General features: G+C 48.4%; 1 protein-coding gene across 3 annotated transcripts in view; it reads right to left on the bottom strand.

Annotated features, from left to right (window-relative positions):
- Nucleotides 1–19,575, bottom strand: part of DNMT1 (DNA methyltransferase 1) — a 53,310-nt gene that overhangs the window by 21,274 nt on the left and 12,461 nt on the right. For 2 of the 3 annotated variants that reach the window (XM_027547790.1, XM_027547788.1), the window contains exons 7-26: nt 17,100–17,134; nt 16,627–16,708; nt 15,120–15,154; nt 14,103–14,190; nt 12,374–12,408; nt 11,804–11,885; nt 9,782–9,816; nt 9,292–9,337; nt 9,116–9,196; nt 8,931–9,040; nt 5,833–5,951; nt 5,407–5,499; nt 4,790–4,941; nt 4,317–4,504; nt 4,026–4,209; nt 2,695–2,792; nt 2,205–2,352; nt 1,095–1,210; nt 484–688; nt 271–404 (exon numbers count right to left, since the gene is read on the bottom strand). In XM_027547790.1, the coding sequence (XP_027403591.1) occupies nt 271–404; nt 484–688; nt 1,095–1,210; nt 2,205–2,352; nt 2,695–2,792; nt 4,026–4,209; nt 4,317–4,504; nt 4,790–4,941; nt 5,407–5,499; nt 5,833–5,951; nt 8,931–9,040; nt 9,116–9,196; nt 9,292–9,337; nt 9,782–9,816; nt 11,804–11,885; nt 12,374–12,408; nt 14,103–14,190; nt 15,120–15,154; nt 16,627–16,708; nt 17,100–17,134 (2,066 nt within the window). Of the gene's footprint in view, nt 1–270; nt 405–483; nt 689–1,094; nt 1,211–2,204; nt 2,353–2,694; nt 2,793–4,025; nt 4,210–4,316; nt 4,505–4,789; nt 4,942–5,406; nt 5,500–5,832; nt 5,952–8,930; nt 9,041–9,115; nt 9,197–9,291; nt 9,338–9,781; nt 9,817–10,578; nt 10,618–11,803; nt 11,886–12,373; nt 12,409–14,102; nt 14,191–15,119; nt 15,155–16,626; nt 16,709–17,099; nt 17,135–19,575 lie in introns of all 3 variants that reach the window. The other variant, XM_027547789.1, reaches the window with a different exon arrangement.

Here is a 19,575-nt window from a genome sequence, read left to right as displayed (position 1 = left end):
TTGTAGGACAGACACAGAAAGACACACCCTATCCCTGAGTGGGACAGCTTCTCATGGGCGTGACCCCGACCCCCAGCCAGGCTGTCCACACACTCACAGCCACTGCAACCAAGTCAGGCTGGTCTCTGGTTGGCGGGGAGGGCAATCAGAGGACAGGGGGACAGCAGACCCAGCAGACAGAAGCACAGGGCAAGCAGGGGGGGTCCACACATTCACACAGCGTCCTGGAGCACCGACAGGGCGGCCTGGGAGCCCAGGCCCCGCACTCACTTGTACTTGTTGTCCTCCGTCGGCTGAGTTTTCGGAGGGGACTCAAATCTCGCGTAGTCTTGGTCGTACCACAGCTGGTAGAAGTAGGTCTTCCCGTCGTCCTCTGACATCAGGGCCTCGGGGTCCACGCCTCCCTGGGGATGGGGCCACCGTCAGCCATGATGACCCCACGCAGCAAGGGGCAGCGACACATGCAGGGCACCGGGGACTCACCTCCATGGCCCAGTTCTCCGAGGGCGCCTTATAAATGACCTGCACCTTGCTGTGGATGTACGAGAGCTGCATGTCCTCACACTCGTCAACCAGGAACAGCTCCAGGGGGTCCGATGTGGCCCCGAGGACCGTGTCCGTCCCAGCACAGAACCAGTGGGCATGGAACATCTGCCCATTGCTGCTGTCCTCCCACAGCGCCGTGACCCTGGAGCCGGAAGACGGGGAGGGAGAAGGTTCTAACTCGACCAGTGGAGCTGGCCCGAGGCTCCTCAGGAGTACAGATAATTGTTTGGTGTCGCTTGCATGTGTGCTCAGTCGTGTCTGACTCTTTGTGACCCCATGAACTGCAGTCCACCAGACTCCTCTGTCCACGGGATTTCCCAGGCAAGAATACTGGTGTGGGTTGCCATTTCCTTCTCCAGGGGATCTTCCCAACCCAGGGATCGAACTCAGGTCTCCTACATTGGCAGAACTCTTGACTACTGAGTCACCAGGGAAGTCCATTTCTTGGTTTTAGTCTAGGGCAAAGAGCTGCTGCTTTTTGCAAAACAGGCACCTCCTGCTTTTACTCAAAGTGTGGGCTGAAGTCAGGCGGAAGGAAGGATACAAACCTTGCTAGATACAGTGGTTTTGAAGAGTCGTCTGGAATTACAGAAACACAGTCCCCCACTTCCAGGGTTTCCGAGTCGATGCATACCTTCTTGTAGTAACTCTTCTTCCCGTCAGTCTGAAAACAAGAACTTAGTTTCAGGAGAGGATGGATCTGAAGGTCCGTGCAAGGCTTGTCCTGCTAGTTCCTGCTGCTTTACAGAAAAGCATAGCTCATGACGGTTTCTCTAAACAGCCGTGAGCTCCAACAGCCTGGCTACTTACTACAGAGAGCAGCCCCTCCCCTGGCTGGAAGCCTGCAGCCGAGGCACTCACAGCCCTCTGTCACCAGCTCCGCCCTCCTTTGTCAGCAGCAAGTCAGATCCTAGCCTTCAATTAGAACAGCACTGCATCCCACTCATCACACCCCCTCAGACACATGGACCCCCTTCCTTCTCTCCCACAAGGAAAGCTGGTTCCCACCACAGGGCCTCTGCCCTGGTTCCTCTCAAGGACTTTCAGTGGCCAGCTGCTCTCCAACCCTTCAGGACGTTCCAGCAAGAAGCCTCTGTGGCCCCAGCCCTCTTCCCGTGCCCCACCCGCCTGCCGGCACTTGTGTCGCCCAGACCTGGAGCAGCACCCAGCAGGGGCAGGCCTCAGGCTTGCTGAGGGAACTGGCCCGTCTCCAGCTTATGGACACCAAGGGACCAATGCGGACAACGTATTCACTCCCCAGCTGTGGCAAAGAATTTGACTCTTAGGCAGGTGAGCACAGAACCTCCGGAGGCGGTTTGCTAGTGCTCCCAAACACCAACTCCTAGCGAGGGGGCAGTGGGGGCTCTCCTCAAAACCAGCTTCACAGGGGAACTAGTCTCGCACACCAGGACTGTATCAAATGCCAGCTTTGGAGGGCGAGGAACATCGAGTCCTTGAGCATACAAGTAAAAACACATTTTTGGCGCCTGGCCACAGACCCCAGCCTCTCAGTCAGCTCTGCTCTGCTCGCGGCTGCGGGATGCGTGGGCAGGTTTCTCACTCCAGGGCTCTGGCTGCTCTCAGAACGGCTGGCAGTGAGGTACCTGGCTGCTCAGCAGTGCAGCACGAGGACAGCCGAGGGCCCACTCCTGGATTACCTTGACGGCATCGCCAACCCAAGAGATCCGATTCTTATTCTGCTTCTTTTTCTTCCCCTGATGCATCTTTTTGGGTGATGGCATCTCTGGAATATTGTCATCCACTTCCTCGTCATCGTCTGCCTCCTTCATGGCCATGTTGGGACACCTACAAAGTCACTTGTGATAAGCAAGGTCTTCTTTAAAAAATAAGACCAACTGGGAACTGCCTGGTGGTCCAGGGGTTGGGACTCTGGGACTGCCAAGGGCCCAGGTTCAATCCCTGGTCGGGGAACTAGGATCCCACAAGCCCCCACAGCGCAGCCGGGAAAAAAAAAGTAAAACCAACTGAAGGTTTTTCACTAAGAAAACAGGGACAGGTTTGGTGACAACACTAGACAAAGGGATCTTGCCTATTCTACACGTGTCAACCCACCTGTCCCACACAAAGTCTATTTGCCATCAGCTGGCATTTCCCTCCATTCCAAAAACAATCATTGGCCAAACTTACCTCCTCTTTTGGCAAGCCTGCTTGCTCCGTCCGCTACCACCAAATTTAACCATATCCTTACAGGCCTTACACTTTCCACACTCGGGCTGTTGACAAATCTAAAACACATAATTAAAAAAAAAATTAAATGGCCATTAGTCACAGCTGATAACCAGTTTTTGGTGAATTTTAAAATATGTAAGTTTAACCTCATTAGAACTCAGGGAAATAAGTGTTAGGAACAAGACGTAAGGTTTGTAAAGGTTAACCCTGAGACATGGTGCTGGCACAGGTATGGGGAAAGGAGAACTCAGGTGGCTCAGAGGTAAGCTGGTGACACCACTCTGGAAAACAGTGTTCTAGATCAAAGTCAAGTATGTAACCTACACCCCAGCAATTCTGCTTCCAAGCAGTGAAGAATCACAGAAGACACATTAGAATATCACACTGCCCATCACCGAGGGATAGGCTAGGAGAGTCACCATGAAATACTATGGAGTAAAGTGGTAACTAGGTCTACTCATATCAACACACAGTAGCTGTGAAAGATGCCAGGTTATGTAAATTAAAAAAAAAGAAAATTTAAAGCTTGGATAAGCATGTGCTAGATGAAATAAAAACCAAAATAAGAACGGTGAGGACAGGGAATTCGCTGGTGGCCTAGTGGTTAGGTCTCTGTTTCCACTGCTTGGGGGACACATGTTCAACATGCAAATTCCTATTGAGGGCGACCACTGAAGACAGAGGAGACCCTCAGAATCCAGGGACTAGTGTGAATAGAGGGTGGTTCTGAAGGCAGGTGCTATATTTTCCCTTTTAAGCTTTCATCCAAATTAAGTCAAATAAGACACCAAAACAGATCTGATCTCTGGGTCAGTGATAGAATTAGAGAGATTAATTCCTCGAGGGTGAAGTAAATACATATTATACTAAAAAATTCAGAGAGAGGTCGTCTCAGGCCTCAAAGCTAAGCTGGACGAAGCCCCCAATTTCTGAGGAAAGTTCCACCATGAGACAAGACAGGATCCTGGGAGGATGACCCCGCTTGGAGGAAGCAGTGCTGGCCTCTGCGGGGCAGTCACCCCCCTCACCCTCACACAGGGGCCTGAGGACACAATGGGACGTGGCCAGACTCCTTTGTAGCAGAAGCAGCACTGATGGCAAAGTGCCTGAGCGTGCCTCTTTTGACAGTTGTCCCGTAAGACATGCAAGTCCCCCTGGATAACTAACTCCTTCGCTGAGCTGTTTTTGGGGGGTCACGTCTACGCAGTAAGACTCTCAAGCCAAAAAGAGAAAACAGCGAGCTCCTCAGAGATCATGAGGGGCAGGAGAGCCGGCATAGGTGAGGTTACCTCACAGACGCCACAGCGCCGGCGCTTGAAGGCATTCTCCTTGTCTTCCTTGTCATCTTTTTCAATTTGCTCCGCAAAGAAAGTGTCAAAGATCTGGTAGACCAGCTTGGTGGTGGTGGCCTTGGTGGGGCCCTTGTCCTTCTCTTTGGCGGGTTGCCGGATGGTCTGCCGCCTCTCGGCTCGCCTGGAAGAGAGATTCCACGGTGTTAGCGGCCCAGGAAGAGCTCCCGCAGTGCCCTGCCTTCCAGACTCCGTCTCAGGTCTTCAGGCTCACTCCTACTGCACCCTCACCTTTTTCCCAGGGTGACCCCGGCCAGCTTGATGAGGTCTCTCATGCAGGGGCTCAGGAAGATGGGCTGCTCGTCACTGTCCCCAGCCCGATCATAACTCTCTACTTGCTCCACCACGAACTGGGCATGCCGCAGGAGAGAATCCTCTGTGAATCGATTCAAGTTGAGCATACAAGGAGGAACGGTGGTCTTTTGGGAAAAAAAAAACAAAAACAGAAGTTTCTCTTAGGCTTAAGCAAAACTGGTTTGCGTCAAACATGCTTATATGTATCGCATGTAAATGGGACTTCCCACATGGCTCGGTGGTAAAGAACCCGCCTGCCAGTATCCTTTCCCAGGAAATCTCATGGACAGAGGAGCCTGGAGGGCTGCAGGCCATGGGGTCACCAAGAGTTGGACCCAAATCAGTGAATGAACAACATCACATGTAAACAATCTATGAATCCCAGATAATGAAAAACCTAAGCCTCTTACCTCAATCTTATTGATCAGGTCTTCGTAGGTGGAGTCAGGGTTGCTCTGCAGGAACTCAACCACTATCTTACTTATATAGATCTTCTCCTGCATCACGCTGAATAGTGGTGCGTACTCTGGGCTGGGATCCATCAAGATATACTCAGCAAATGCTGGAGTGGACAGACAGACAAGAGCAGTGTGAGCCTGACGGCAGCAGCAGTAGCCAAAGGGCAGGGATGAGGCTACGAGGCTCACAGAGCAGGCAGAGTCATTCCACACTCAAACGTCAAAACCTAAGAGGCACGGTCAGGGTTAACTCATTCAGAAGGGGCCTATTGGAGCCAACCAGAGAATAGACTGGCCAAGTGGCTTTCCTCTAGCTCGATTCTGGCTTTTGGAATTTGGTCTGGGTTTCAGCTGCAAGGTCAGTTCCAGGGTCAGTTGTAACTAGTACGAGAAGCCATCCCAATCAAGCCTGACATGCTTCCCACACAGCCACGAGAGCCTGAGACTTTCCAGAGCCCAACCAAGCCCGGTCATGGGAGCCTGAGACTTCCCAGAGCCCAACCAAGCCCCATGGAAGACAGAAGCATCTTTCAGATTCCAAAACAGTCCACAGTTGGCCACATACTTACAGGTGCTAAAGCCAAGAAGAGCCTTTTCACCTCCATCAAAACCAGCAATCCACCATTCGTTTATGGGGCCAAAATTTTTGCCATTAATACCACCTAAAAGAGGAGAAAAAGGTTTCTTGAAATGAAGTGGACTAAGAAATGGCAACTCACTCCAGTCTTCTTGCCTGGAAAATCCCATGGACAGAGGAGCCTTGACAGGCTACAGTCCATGGGGTTGCACAGTTGGACATGACTAAAAGAATATGCCTCAAAAACCCAAGCAGGTTCAGTGGCACTGAGTCCCCACCCGAGCCCACACCTCTGATCAGGTGAGCCGGGCAGCCGTACTGGAGCCATCAGAGCGAGACTGCTTGTAGCTGCTCGCAGCCCAGACTCTGTTCGGTTTACAAACTGACTGTTTCAGACAATCTGGAACATTCCCCTTACCTTCGGGAGATGGATCATCCTCATATATCGGCTTTGCTGAACCAGAAAAGAGGAGCTCGACATCCTTCTCAATGAGGCCGGTGTCGATCGGGCAAAGGTGACCGCGTTTACAGTACACGCTAGACAGGGGACAGAGGCCATTTACCAGGAGACCAAGGCAGGCAGGGGTACTGAGTCAAGCTCAGACATGGGGGGATGAAGTGTGGTCCCCAGACTCCACTATCTCCCTGGCTGCCAGAACCCTGGGTCAGTACAGTGCTCTTTCACCCCATAGCTTCTGATTCGCCCACCTGGGTACCAAGAGTAAGAGTATGAGAAGGGAATGTGGAGAGGTCAGCAAGACCGACAGCAGGAAACCCCACAGGGGAGCCCCTGGCGCGCCCTCCCTTGGGGAGTGGCTTGTGGAGACGCACTGGCTGCTCCAATACATCCTACCCAGACTTGGGCCACCACTCCCTCTAGCTCCAAAACGTTCTTGTTGCTGAAAATGAAACCTCACACCCACTGACCTGTCACTCCTTCCCCCCTCCCGACACCACCCCGGCAATTCCTGATCTGCTTTGTTTTTCTGGATTTACTGCTTCACACTATTTTATATGTTAGTTTGCGTTATGACTTTCACCTCAAAAAGATTAAAATAATGTGTGTTACACATCATAAGAAGCGAGGCTCATTGAGGACATGAGAAGGAGGGACTTCCACCTCCCTCTGGGGGGTGAAGCCTCAAGTTCAAGAACACCCACCACCTAGAGACGCTCCATGACACTAGGAGAGTGTGCATCATTGAGCAGGACGCTGAATTTGAGAAAACAGGATGGGACTGGGGTGGGTTCTGCTTACGGACCTGCCTGTGCTGGCCTCAAGGCCAGAGTTGCTATGCAGGTCTGAGAGTATCCCCCGCCACATTCCCACCGCCTAGGCCCCTGGATGCCAAGAAATTCTCATCTTGGAATCTTACCAAATTAAAAAAATGAACACATGAGCACTTTGAGTGGAGCTCTTCCACCAGGCATAGCAGACAGACATGGGTCACAGTTCTGCCACTAGGACCTGAAGCCGTGGGAAGGATGGACACATACCCACAGAGGGCAGGACACGGTGGACTCACAGAAGGGGAGGATCCAGGGCCCAGCCTGACAGACTGTCCTCGTGCTCCGTCAGGAGAGGTGACATCAGGGAGAAGTGCCGAGTCTCAGGCCAGGGCAGGGCCCACTAGTGTGCAGAAGGGGCTCGTTGCCACCTGCCACCTTCAGCCCAAGGACCAGAGGTAAACAGAGTCCCCAGCTAACCCAGGTGGTCTGGCTTCAACGGCTTGATGCTCAAAGGCATGCCATTCCTGGGACGTGTGTTCTTATTTCCCAACCCACAGGAAGGAGTCTGGGGTAGACCTGTTCTTGAGGAGCCACCCAGAGACCCCAAGCCCTGACACTCCTGATTACAGTGGCCCCAGCCCCCGGTTCTCGTGAGCCTCTGCCCCAGCAGCGCCACAGGGAAGCACAAGGCCGTGAACATCAGCAATGCTAACAGCACGTTTCACTCATGCTGTCAGGCAGAGGTTTGAGCCGGGGAGTGGCCGGGGAGTAGACAGCGTCCCAGTACAGATCAGGCTCCTGCTCGTGGAGAGGGAGAGACACACCCAACAGCAGCGAGCATACAGAGCACTGTGAAGAAACACACTGGGATTTCCTAGAGCGCCCAGCCCACTGTGGGGCAGGAATGTCAGAAAGACCATCTCGAGATGATTCCACCTAACGCTTTGTAACAGGCGATCCAGCCGCCCCTACTCTTTTCTTGTCCAGGGAGAGGAAAAGCACGTGCCAAGGCCTGAAAGGAGACATGAGCTGGAGCCAAGCTATTTCACACAGAGAAGCAAAGGGAAGCACCTCCAGTGAGCAGGAGAGAGCAGAACGAAGGAGGCTAGAGAGGAGGGGGACTCTGCTCAATCACAGGCTTGTCTGAACCCCAAACGCAGTCCAAACTCCACTACCTACACCAAGAAGACCCCAGCGTCATTGCCTCGGCCTGAAGAGCCCCGCAGGATCCAGCCCCAGCCCTGGGTCCCTGTTCCCCAGCCACATCCCCTACCACTCACCCCCTGGCCCCTCCACTCCAGCCACACAGCCCCTTATCTAGTCTTCCACAGCCTACACGCCCCCCTCCCAGCCTCCACCTGCTGTTTCCTCCTCCTGGATGTCTTTCCCTCACTATCTCCTTGGCTTGTTCTTAAGCTGAGGTCTTTGCTCAAGTCCCTTCCCCTCCATTCTGAACAACTTTCTCCCACCCACTCTCTCTCTGCTCCCCGTGCTTTTCACATCCATCACAATGTCGCTACCCACAGGCACAGCTTGTTCTGCTTCCATGAAACCAGGGGCCTGAAGTGCTGTATCTATAATACCCACTGCACATAGCTGGCCCTCAGTGGAATGAATGAGCTTTACGATATTTACCGACTCAAGGGCCTTCCCTGGTGGTCCAGTGGCTAAGAAGACTCCATGCTCCCCAATGCAGGGGGCCCAGGTTCAATTCTTCAGGTAACTAGATCCCACATGCCAGAACTAAAGATTTTCAAGCCACAACTAAGACTTGACACAGCAAAACAGCTGATTTTTGCAAGGATGTTTACCTACTCAAGATCTAACAGGAATAGCTTTCACAACCAAAGACCTACCAGTCATCTACCAGCTTGGTGGCCCTGAAGTGTCAGCAGCTTAAGAAATGTTGCAGATCAGGTGTTGAAAACTTTATTAGGATATTAAGAACTCAGGTGTCTTTAAGAAAATGCCTTGTTATGATAAGTATATTAGTTACCTGCGCTTCTTTGGTGACTTAGTGGTAAAGAATCCCCTGCCAATACAGGGGACACGGGTTCGATCCCTGGTCCGGGAAGACCCCACATGCCACAGAGCACCTGAGCCTGTGCACCACAACAAGAGAAGTCACCGAAACGAGAAGCCTGCACACTGCAACTAGAGAGCAGCCCCTGCTCGCCACAACCAGAGAAAAACCCGTGCAGTAACAAAGACCCCGCACAGCCACGTAAATAAAAAGATCCAGCAGGATTTAAAAAAAAGGAAAAACACACAAAACCTATCAGTTACCTGAAGCAGGTTAGTTTGTGCTGAGGCAAATCCTCGTAACTCTCAAAGCCAGATTCGTTGGCATCAAAGATGGACAACCTCTCGTTGGTCAGTATCTGTATCTCTTCCACCTGAGAGACATTGGACCAGTGAGCAGAGACACAGGAGACGGTAACTATCCGGCTGAAGACAGAGCTGGAACTTACCGCATCGGGGGGGTGCTGCTCGTATCTCAGCTCAGGGTCGTCCAGGTACTGCAAGCACTCGGTGCACTTCGGAGGATTGGTCTGTGGGGACAAAACACAGACGGCGCTCAGAAAGCCAGCCCTAAGCCAGTCCCTTAGCGTCACACAACGGCTTTTATTCCCAGGTGTACATTTACCTTGGACACTACGGCTATTTTGGTTCGAGTCATTTTCTTCTCAGTTCTGGGAACAAAGCAGAAGGTTTGTTTTAGTCATTACATGACACGTCAGAATCTGTCAAAGTTATACCGGATCCAGACACAGATGAGTGCCAGCTGCTGCATAAGGGGAAAGTGTGTCTTTACCATGCAGAGGGGACCTGCCTCACACAGCAGAACTGGCATGTCTCAGTCCTGCGCTCACTATCCATCACACGCAAAGCTAAGGCTGCTCCAGGAGGTCACTGAAAGTCAAAGTGAAGTCGCTCAGTCATGTTGGACCCTTTGCTACCTGGTGGACTGTAGCCCACCAGGCTCCTCTGTCCATGGGATTTTCCAGGCAAGAATACTGGAGTGGGTTGCCATTTCCTTCTCCAGGGGATCACTAAACGCCCCTTTTTCTTTCTTTCTCAGACAACTGTTTAGTATTACGATCTGCTTGATGGAAAGACAAAAAATAAGTTCTTACAGTTCTCTGTATGTAGTTCTGCGTCTCTTCTCCTCCTAAGTAGAGAAAACAGAAGAGTGAAGGGTAAAAAAGTCTTTTCCATCCGGACTATGTCACAAAGTTAAAGAATTTTATGTACATGGTTATCACAAAACCTAGTCAGAGGCAGGAAGGCAGTCAGAAAACCAGTGAGACCCAAGCCACCTCCAGTGTCTAGTCTTATAAACAAAATTATTATAACCAGACTTCCTTAAAAGACTCATAAGAGACTAGTTTTTTAAAAAAAGACAAAAACTTTTGTTGTTTAGTCACCAAGTCATGTCTGATTCTTTTGTGACCCCATGGAACTACAGCCCACCAGGCTTCTCTGTCCATGGGATTTCCCAGGCAAGAATACCAGAGTGGGTTGCCACTTCCTCCTCTAGGGGATCTTCCCCACCCAGGTATAGAACCCGCATTAGCAGGTGGATTCTTTATCCCTGAGCCACCAGGGAAGCCTGACAAAAATTAGCTTTCCTGTATTAAGTGATACCTCAGTAAGTATATAATTGATATGGGGCGCTATGGACTGAGTTTTGCCCTTGCTCCCCAACCCAATTCTTATGTTGAAGCCCTAACCTCAAATGTGACTGTATTTAGAGATGAGGCTTTTAAGGAAGTGACCGTGGTTACGTGAGGTCGTAAGTGGGAGAGACCTAATCCAATAGGACACCAGAGCGCTCTCCTCCCTACGTGCTTGCACAGGGACAGGTCATGTAAGGACCAGCAAGAAGGCATCCGTCCACACGTCAGGAAGAAAGACTTCTCCAGAAACTAACCCTGCTGGTACTTTGATATGTGAACTGTATTCTCCAGAACTGTAAGAAAAATAAACGTCTGTTGGTTAAGTCACTCAGACTGTCGTATTTGGTTATGGTACCATCCCCACCCCTGGTGACTAATAAGAGAAAACTTATTTCTAGAATTATTTTGAGTAAATGAAGGAATGCTAGAACTATCACTCTGCAACTCCCAGTGAAATAATGGATTTAAGCAATGATTGTTAAAAACAGGTGAAAAGGTGAAAAGCTGAGGGGAACTTTATAATGGATGGAGCAGGCTGAGGGCACCTGGGTTCAGTGATGAGTCCTGAAGCCTTACAAAGATAACCCTGCCTCTGGTGTGATATAACAGGAAGCACACAGCACCACCTTAGAAATCCTCTGGGAAACAAGAGACATGCCTCTGGTCCAGCATCTGAGCCTAACTAGTGGTCTACAGGGGACAGGGCTCTGGGAAGATCCCAACCTGAGAACCCACTAATGCTATGCGGCAGCTGGCTACTTACACCAACTGCAAGTAAGAGGATGGGGTGGCGCTATAGATGACACAGGGAAGACAAACAGCGAGTAAGCATATCGTACAGACTGAGCTGGGGTTCTGACTCACAGCAAAACACGCAATGCAGACCTCAGAGAAATCTGAACAGAGATTGGACTTTGATACTATGGTGTTAGGAAAATGGTATTGTAGTGATGTTTATTTACTTTTAATATTTTTTGATGTGGGTCATTTTTACAGTCTTTATTGAATTGGTTACAACATTGCTTCTGTTCCATATTTTGGTTTTTTTGGCTACGAGGCGTGTGGGGTCTTAGCTCCCCAACCAGGAACTGAACCTGCACCCCCTGCATTGGAAGGTAAAGTCTTAACCACTGGACCACCAGGGAAGTCCCTGTGATGATGTTTAAGAGACTCCTTTCCTTTTTAGAAGGAAGCACCTTATAGAAGCACTTCTGTTAATATTTCACTAATATGTCTGGGATCTGTTTACCAGAGTGAGGGAGGGCAAGGAGAATAACTGAGGCTTGGGTAAAACATGCCTAGTCATGGGTTGGTAACTGATGAAGGTTGATGAGAATATGAGGGTTTGCTACCCTTTTCTGCCTACTCTAGGGTACGTTTGAAAGTTTCCATGAGGAAAATTGTTTATAAATCACTTTAAGATATTCCAGCCAATGGGATGTTATGAAATACAGTAGAATTGAAAAAACAAGAGCTTACCTTTTCATCTTCATCTTTCTCATCAGAAACTTGTGGCTTTACTCTTTCAGGTTCTTTTTCTTCTGGTCTCCGTTTGCTAGCTCTATTGGATAAACAAATAAGCCAAATGTCAGCTTAAAACCTGTATTGCCAATTCACATAAAAAATGACAAACTAATGCCTCGCTATAGAAAAGCAAAATATTCAGAACCGATCTGGTGAACAGACACTTTCTTCCCATCCAAAAGAAAGTCCCCTTGTCACAGTGGCTCCAAAGGTGCGTCACTAACACGTGATCCTGAAAAGAGGCCTGCAGACGCCCCATGTGACCCTCAGACATGGGGCCTGACGAGATACTGGAACTAAGACACGTGGCAGTGCAGTGATGGGAGTGCTACCCATGAGGCAAAGGGCAACAGGCAAGATGGGGCCCACAGTGATTTCTCATCCAGCCCCACCCAAACTGATCCAGTCTTCCAATAGCACCAGCAATTCCCTGTAAACATCTACATCACAGATCTCCAATAGCTATTTTGGTAATTTAAACTACACAAAGCACAGCACAAAAGCACAAGCATTTTAACCACTTACAGATCTTTGGGTTGACTTCTGTGCCTCTTTTCATCCTGAGAGGGGAAACGTGTGGGTAGAGAAATAAAGGGGGGAAAATTAATTTGAGCAAGAGTGAGACAAAACCCCAAAGTATCAGTTAATGATTGCAGCACCGTGGGACAAGAGAATTGGAAAATCTAGGCAGGTCTACAGGCTAGAGATGAGGCTTCAAAAATTTTAACTCAGTTCCCTAACGCCTACAAACAAGAGTTGGTAGATTTCCTGTAAAGGGCCAAAAAACAGACATTTTCAGGTTTCCAAGCCACAGACTTGCGTCACAGCTCCTCAACTGTACCACTGCAGCACAAGAATAGCCAGAAACAATACATAAGCGAAATGGCATGGCTGTGTTGCAATAAAACTTTATGAAAACAGGCAGAGGGCCAACTTTGGCCTGTGGACCACAATTTACACACCCCTGTCCTGGGATAGCTCAAAGCAAAAGGGACTGTTAGAGCCATTTTGCTTATGTCAGCCCAAATGTCTATAGCTGCATCTGTCATTTGGTCACGAGTGAAGATGTCATACAAACAGGCACTGGGACAGGAGTGGGAAAGTAGGTGACAACGCTAAACTTTGGAATCCAGTATGGGAAAGAGACAGAAGTAGGGATTCCCAACTTGGTCACCAACTCATTAAAGACAGCAGAGCCCACATACAAAGACTATCTTTCTGATATGCTGCTGACCTTTATAAAGAAGTATACACACAGATTAAGTCAATAATTAAAAAAAAAAAAAAAAACTAGACAAAGTCAAACTTTTGGTCCTTTTGTCCTTTTCTGCCATGAGACAAGAGCGCTGGCTGTGGGGTCTGAAGCTCCTGCCAGCTGCTGTCTGAGGAAAACGGATGGTCTGACACCACCGCTGAGATCTCTCTAGACCTGAAGGGATCCCAGGCAAGTGCTGACGATTAAGATCACGAGTAATCAGAAAAGATGAGACAATAAGATGTTAGACAGAACAAGCTGGAGGTGACACACCGAAAGGATCACGTGCCACAGAACAAGCAAGGGTGCCCACTGGAAGCGAGAACGCTCAGGACCCAGGAAGTCTGACCTCAGGCTCTGCTCCCTGGATCTCACAGAAAACCAGAGACAATCTTGGGACCATCCTGGTTTGGCTTTTCTTAGAGCAAATTGCTAAGGAGCTTAATAAGATCCCTGTGCTGTGGACCCCAGCAGATGTAGCCCAGTCCCCTGGAGTTTACAGCCCTGTGGATAACCTCACCATCTGAGGCTTCTATACAGGCCCACCCCTGGGTCAGTGTACAATATTTTAGGGTTTAATATGTTAACTAAGCTGAACTGTGGGAGCTGGCGGGAACGCGAGGAGCTAGACTCAGAACTCAGGAGACTGGTCGATAAAGCAGCACAAGCATGATGACACGTGTATCTGGGGTGACACGTCAAGCCTTCTCAGGCCAGAGGCTATGAAGAGAAGCTGGTTCCACACACATCTTAGTCCAGGCACACACAGGCCCTTGGCACCATTACCATAAATAGACAACTGAACGCTCACTACGTATCAGGTGCTAACATGCAGCGACAGCTGCCAACCCCCACAAGGAGGGGCAGGTCACCTGCCCAAAACCACCCCAGGGCAGGTAGGGCTGGATTTCAACGCACAGCCCTAACCCATGCCATTTCTCCCAACCAACTGGGAACACAAGGATCGGTTAGAGATAAGTGATACGAGTCAGTATTTACTTTGTCTTCTCCTTCATTCATTTCAGCCTGAGCTCCTCCAGGCCTCACATCTCTGTCTGGCTCCTCCTTAGCTTTGTGTTTAGGTGTCCTGTCACAGAAAAAAACACACAGTCAGCTAAGGGAGCCCATCACCGTTTCAAGAAGCCACAGTGAGGGTTTACACGGTTCCCTCCCCCAAGTTAGAGAGCATGGATGATTTTTCTCATCTGAAGGGTAAGTTTTCATTGCAAGAAACCCAAGAGGGCTTTGGTACTTCAGAACTTATGATCTCAGAAGTGCCACCAACACTTCATGTGTTGCTGAGACACGCCGCAGTTTAAAAACAAGAGACAAAAGGGCTCCCCTGATCCCTGATAACCTGATGGGAATCCTGCCTGTGGAAGATTCCTGTGCAGGTTTGCTAGTGGGCTGAGGTGACATCTGAGAAGTCTTCCCCTCCTTCCACCAGGGCCCAGGCACTTGGTTCAGGAGTTCTGCCCACCCCAGACTCAGGCCCAGTCAATACCTGCTTCAGTCCATTGCATGTCAGAGGCTGCTTTTCACTGCCGCCCTCACACACTGCCACTGCTGAGCGCACGCCCCAGCTGGCCTAGTCCTAGGGCTGAAGCGGGTCTGCCTGGCCAAGATCAGTCAATGGCCACTGAGCCGCAAACATATAAGCTCAAAAAGTGCCTACTGTCCTGAGCCGCTGAGCTCTGGGGCAATTTGTCACATAGCATCTTCACAGCTACAGGCAAGAGACAGAGCTGCTCAACGCTCTTTAACCACCACCTAACAAACTGCTTCCTGTATGAACAGCAGTAAGGACAGACCACTAAGGACAGGCCAGCGGTCAAGGTCAGGTAAGTCTCAGCTGACCTCAGCCTACACTGTGGTTGCCTGACCTTCCAAGAACAGAAGTTACCCACACATTACACGTATGACCTTAATGCCCTGTCCAATCCATAATTTTTACGAGAACACTTACTTTTGGAAGTAAATTTCACAAAGTACAAAAGGCATGTTAACTGTACTTACGGTTCTTTGGTCTGACTTCTGAGTCTCTTTTCTTCCTAAGTGGATGGGACGGGGAGGCAAAAAAAAAAAAAAGACTAGTTAATTTCCCCCCGTTTGATTCTAATATTTCTATTAAAGAGCTTTATGGAAATAAAATACCTAAACTGATCCTATAGTCTAACTGGTAAGAAGGAGTCTCTTCTATTCAGATAGCACATTTTTTTTGGTGGGGTAGGTAGGCAGGAAGTTAAAGAACTCTTAGATTCTGCTGTTTAAGATGGATTTGCGGGCAAAATTACTGTCACTTATCAGGATTAAGTGTTGACAATCTCCTTGATAACTTTATCAAATGAGAATCTAAATAAAGGAATGAAGTAGTATGACCAATCGGAATAAGAGCTCCATTTCAAATATGGACAACAAATCATTTTGAGTCTGAATTTAGAGAGCTAAATGCACCTCTCCAAAATTCAGCCTCAGGAACCCCTCACACTTTGTGAGGAGATCAAAGGTTGGTGATGTAAACAGAAAAAACACATGGCAGACTCTGCTACTGCAAGAGGGGATCCCAGGAATCTGGCCATAGACAAGGGATTTCAATCAGCCCTAAATCCTTCTTTGGAGGATTTGAGCCAGTCTACTGGAACCACTTGTTCTCAAACGATTTAACATATGTCCCAACTGTAACTGCTGCTAATTTTAACTAGGATCAGGGTAGGGAAGTGATCAATTAAAGGCTAGCTTCAAGTACCAAATAGTTCAAGAATTATCATGCATCTTGGTTGATTCCCCATTAGGACAAAATAACAGACACCCATTTTTTAACAGGCTCTCAAGGGCACACACTACCCATGGGAGTTGCTAAGAAAATTCTCATCAGTGTGGTCATAAAACTTTTGGGGATCTGAGATTGTTCCACCACCTGGGACCGACCAATGTCAGCCTTTTACCGTGTGGGGCAGCACTGTCTCATGGTAAAGCTCCCACTTTCAGACCCCCGATTCCTTCTTCTACCCTCCCAAGCTCCTGGGGTGGGATTCAGTGGTACATCTGTATTCACAGAACCTTAAGCCCACCCTGATTTTACAAAGGAGCCACAAGTCTGGGGAAAGAACTGGTCTGATCTCAGTTAAGAATGCAGCTTTAACCCTGGATGATGCTATAGCACTTTAGCACCTTGTGTGTCTGAAAGTGAGATCTCCACCAAGACCTCATGAGCAACCAAGATGTGCAGGCGAGGGGAGAGGCTTAAGCTGTGTGACTAACTGATCAAGCAGCAGAGGTCCAGGTGACTTCTAGGCCTATCAGTGGTTTACTGTTACCAGAACCACATAAACACACCTTCCACATAGAGAAGCAGCAGAAAGAGGAGTTTGAAGAGCATTTTTGCTAAAGTCAAGGTCATTGTGATCATTAGTGAAAGTCATTCTGTTCCTACATGCTCTCCACGCCCTGATCCCTCTTCCTAGAACCAATGGGGACTCTGATTCAGGTGGAAGTGACAAACACGGAGGTGACCAGGCTTTACTTTATCATCTCTTCCTTCTTCTTCCATGTGTGTTCCTGGTCTTACTCTTCCTGGTTCTTCTGCAGGGAGCAGCCCAGCAACTCTATCAAGCAAGATAACACACCCTAAGGATGACTCTCAGAGACTCCTCCCCTGGAAGCAGTTTTCAAAAGGGCTTCCTTCCTCCCCCCGACCACCAAAAGACAATCTTCATCTCAGTAGCCCTGAAAAGTACATATTACGTTAACATTTAATATTCAATACAACCTTTAGATCTACTTCTGGTAACTGCCAGTTGCCCCCCACCCCAATTTACTCTTTGCAAGAGAATTCAACCTGGATCACAAGGTTAATCTGGCTGCAAACTCAGCGTCCTTAAGCTATCTATGATCACCCTGGCAACTCACTAGTTCTTCCTTTTAAAACATTTCAGAAAAGTAATTTCAGTAGTCGAGATTACAAATTACACAGAACAAAAAGGTATAAACTCTTACCGTTCTCTGGATGTAACTCGACGTCTCTTTTCCTCCTATGTGGACAGAAGGGACGAGAAGAATATTTATTTCAAAAGAGGATCAAAACCAAAAGCACGAATCAAAGTGTTAAGTAAATACATTTGATATGGTTAAATACAGGCTTCCCAGGTGTTGCTAGTGGTAAAGAACTTGCCTGCCAATGCAGGAGACAAGAGATATGGGTTTGATCCCTGGGTCAGGAAAATCTCCTGCAGGAGGGCATGGCAACCTACTCCAGTATTCTTGCCTGGAGAATTCCATGGACAGAGGAGCCTGGAGGGCTACGGTCCAGAGGGTCACAAAGAGTCGGACACATTTGAAGCAACTTAGCAAGCATGCATGCATGGTTATAAACAGGGGTTGGGGGTAATCTGGGTTTGGGGAAGATGTGGGCAACTGTCACTCTGGTGTTGAGGTCCCACCAGCCTCAAAACAAAGGAGAGGCCCAGGAGTTGACCCAGCACACGTCCGCACAACTAGAGGTTGTCTAGTGATGCTACATGAAGTCAAAGATCCACCTCATGTCAGAGATTTGTTAATGTTAGCAAAAAAAAATCAACCCAGTAATTTGGGATTCCCATCAGGAAGTGATGATGACAACCTAAACTGGACACCAGCTCTTCAACGAACAGCCAGGACACTGCTTCCCTAAGTTCACAAGACTTGCCATTTCCAGGATATCTGTAGTTATGTATTTAAACAGGATAAAAATATTGTGGTGACGAAGCAGATATCTTGTTTGAGGTGAAGATTACAAGAATCCACACACACATACATCTGGCTATGCATGCAGAGTGAACAAAGTCTGTAGATTATACCAATGTCCATTCCCTGGTTTTACGGTTGTATTATAGTTGAGATGTTACCACTGGAGAAAGTTGGGTAAATTACACAGAACCCCTCCATAATATATGATATGGAATTAGTCTGTGTGTGTGTGTATTATATATAAAATTCTGACTGCAAATTGCTTTCAGACTTGAGCTACAACACCAACACTTCCCTGCGTCTGCGGCCTGTCGGCCCATCGTGCATATTTTGGACCTGCCAGTCTGACATTGTGTGAATCAGCTGCTTAAAGTAAATCTCATATATACAGATATCATTGACTCTATTTCTCTGAAGAACTCTAATACAGATTATATATTAATATAATACAGTACTATGTATAGACATACAAACCAAAACAATATATTAAAGACTGAGAAATGCTCGCCTCTAGAAGGACAGACAGGAGGGAGGGGCGGGAGAGGGATGGACAGAAGGGTGGGAGTACCACTCCTTTGTACCCAATAGCCGTTTGTACTGTTTTATCAAGTGTAGGTAATACTTGTTTAAAAAAAAACACATAGTAAGATCGCAAAACTTTAAACTGGGGGACTTCCCTGGTGGTCCAGCAGTAAAGAATCCGCCTTTTAACGCAGGGTTCAATCCTTGGTCAGGAAACTAAGATCCCATACACCGTGAAGCAACTAAGCCCGCGGGCCACAACTAAGACCCAATGCAGCCAAATAAACAAATAAATAAATTAAAAAAAAAAAAAGACACTTTAAACTGGCTGAAGTATAAGGTTTTGACCTTATTTGATTTATTCAACCAATACCATCTGATATCACTGGTTTGGTGCACTAGGACTCTAGCATGTTGGAATAAACCCTATTCCTACAGGGGTTCATCCTCGAAGTTCACAAGGCCTCACACACACCACCAGTGAAACAGCTTCCTACTTGGGAAAGAACGCCCTGGTTAATTTCTTTAAAAGCAAAAAGAAAAGGCTATGTAAGCCCTCCAAGGTGTTAGAAGGGGGAAAAAAACAACTCAAACTGGTACATGTGTTTGTGTTTTTTTTTTAAAGTCTTATCAATATTACAAGAGCCAGCTTGCCCACGACATGTTCTCCTACTAGAGGGCAAGGGACTTGGCCACACGGCTTAGACAAGACGTTTCCCCATCTCGGTTTCCCACCGTGAGTGGGTACTCTGGCTAAACCTAACTATAGACACCTGAATAAAGGTCATGAACAGTCGCATATAATTCTCAAGAATAAGACAGAAGAATGAGCGTGTCTTATCAAGTCTACCTCAGCGATACCGGGCTCAATGCTTCTCACCTAGGGCAATTTTGCCCCTCTGAGACCTCTGGGAGAAACCGAAAGTGATTTTGGTTGTCACAAATGGGAGACAGAAGGAATGTTACTGGCATCTAGCGAGTAGGGGTCGTGACCTTGCTAAACACTCTACGATGTACAGGACTGACCCCTACAGCAAAGGTTTATTTGCCCCCAAAAGTCAAAGCCTTGGCTGAGACATCCAGCCTTAGAACAAACCACAGATATTCATCTTCAGCAGGTAATAGGCATTTACTACCCACCCGAAAGCCTACAGACTTTCCAAATTACACAGCCAATCCTGTGGCAGAACTGAAATAGACAGCATGTGGCCAGCTGGTATTACCT

This window comes from Bos indicus x Bos taurus, chromosome 7 (assembly GCF_003369695.1).
Source record: "Bos indicus x Bos taurus breed Angus x Brahman F1 hybrid chromosome 7, Bos_hybrid_MaternalHap_v2.0, whole genome shotgun sequence".
Classification (NCBI taxonomy): domain Eukaryota; kingdom Metazoa; phylum Chordata; class Mammalia; order Artiodactyla; family Bovidae; genus Bos; species Bos indicus x Bos taurus.
The sequence above is the reverse complement of the archived record's forward strand: the minus strand, read 5'-3'. Positions and strand labels throughout refer to the sequence as shown.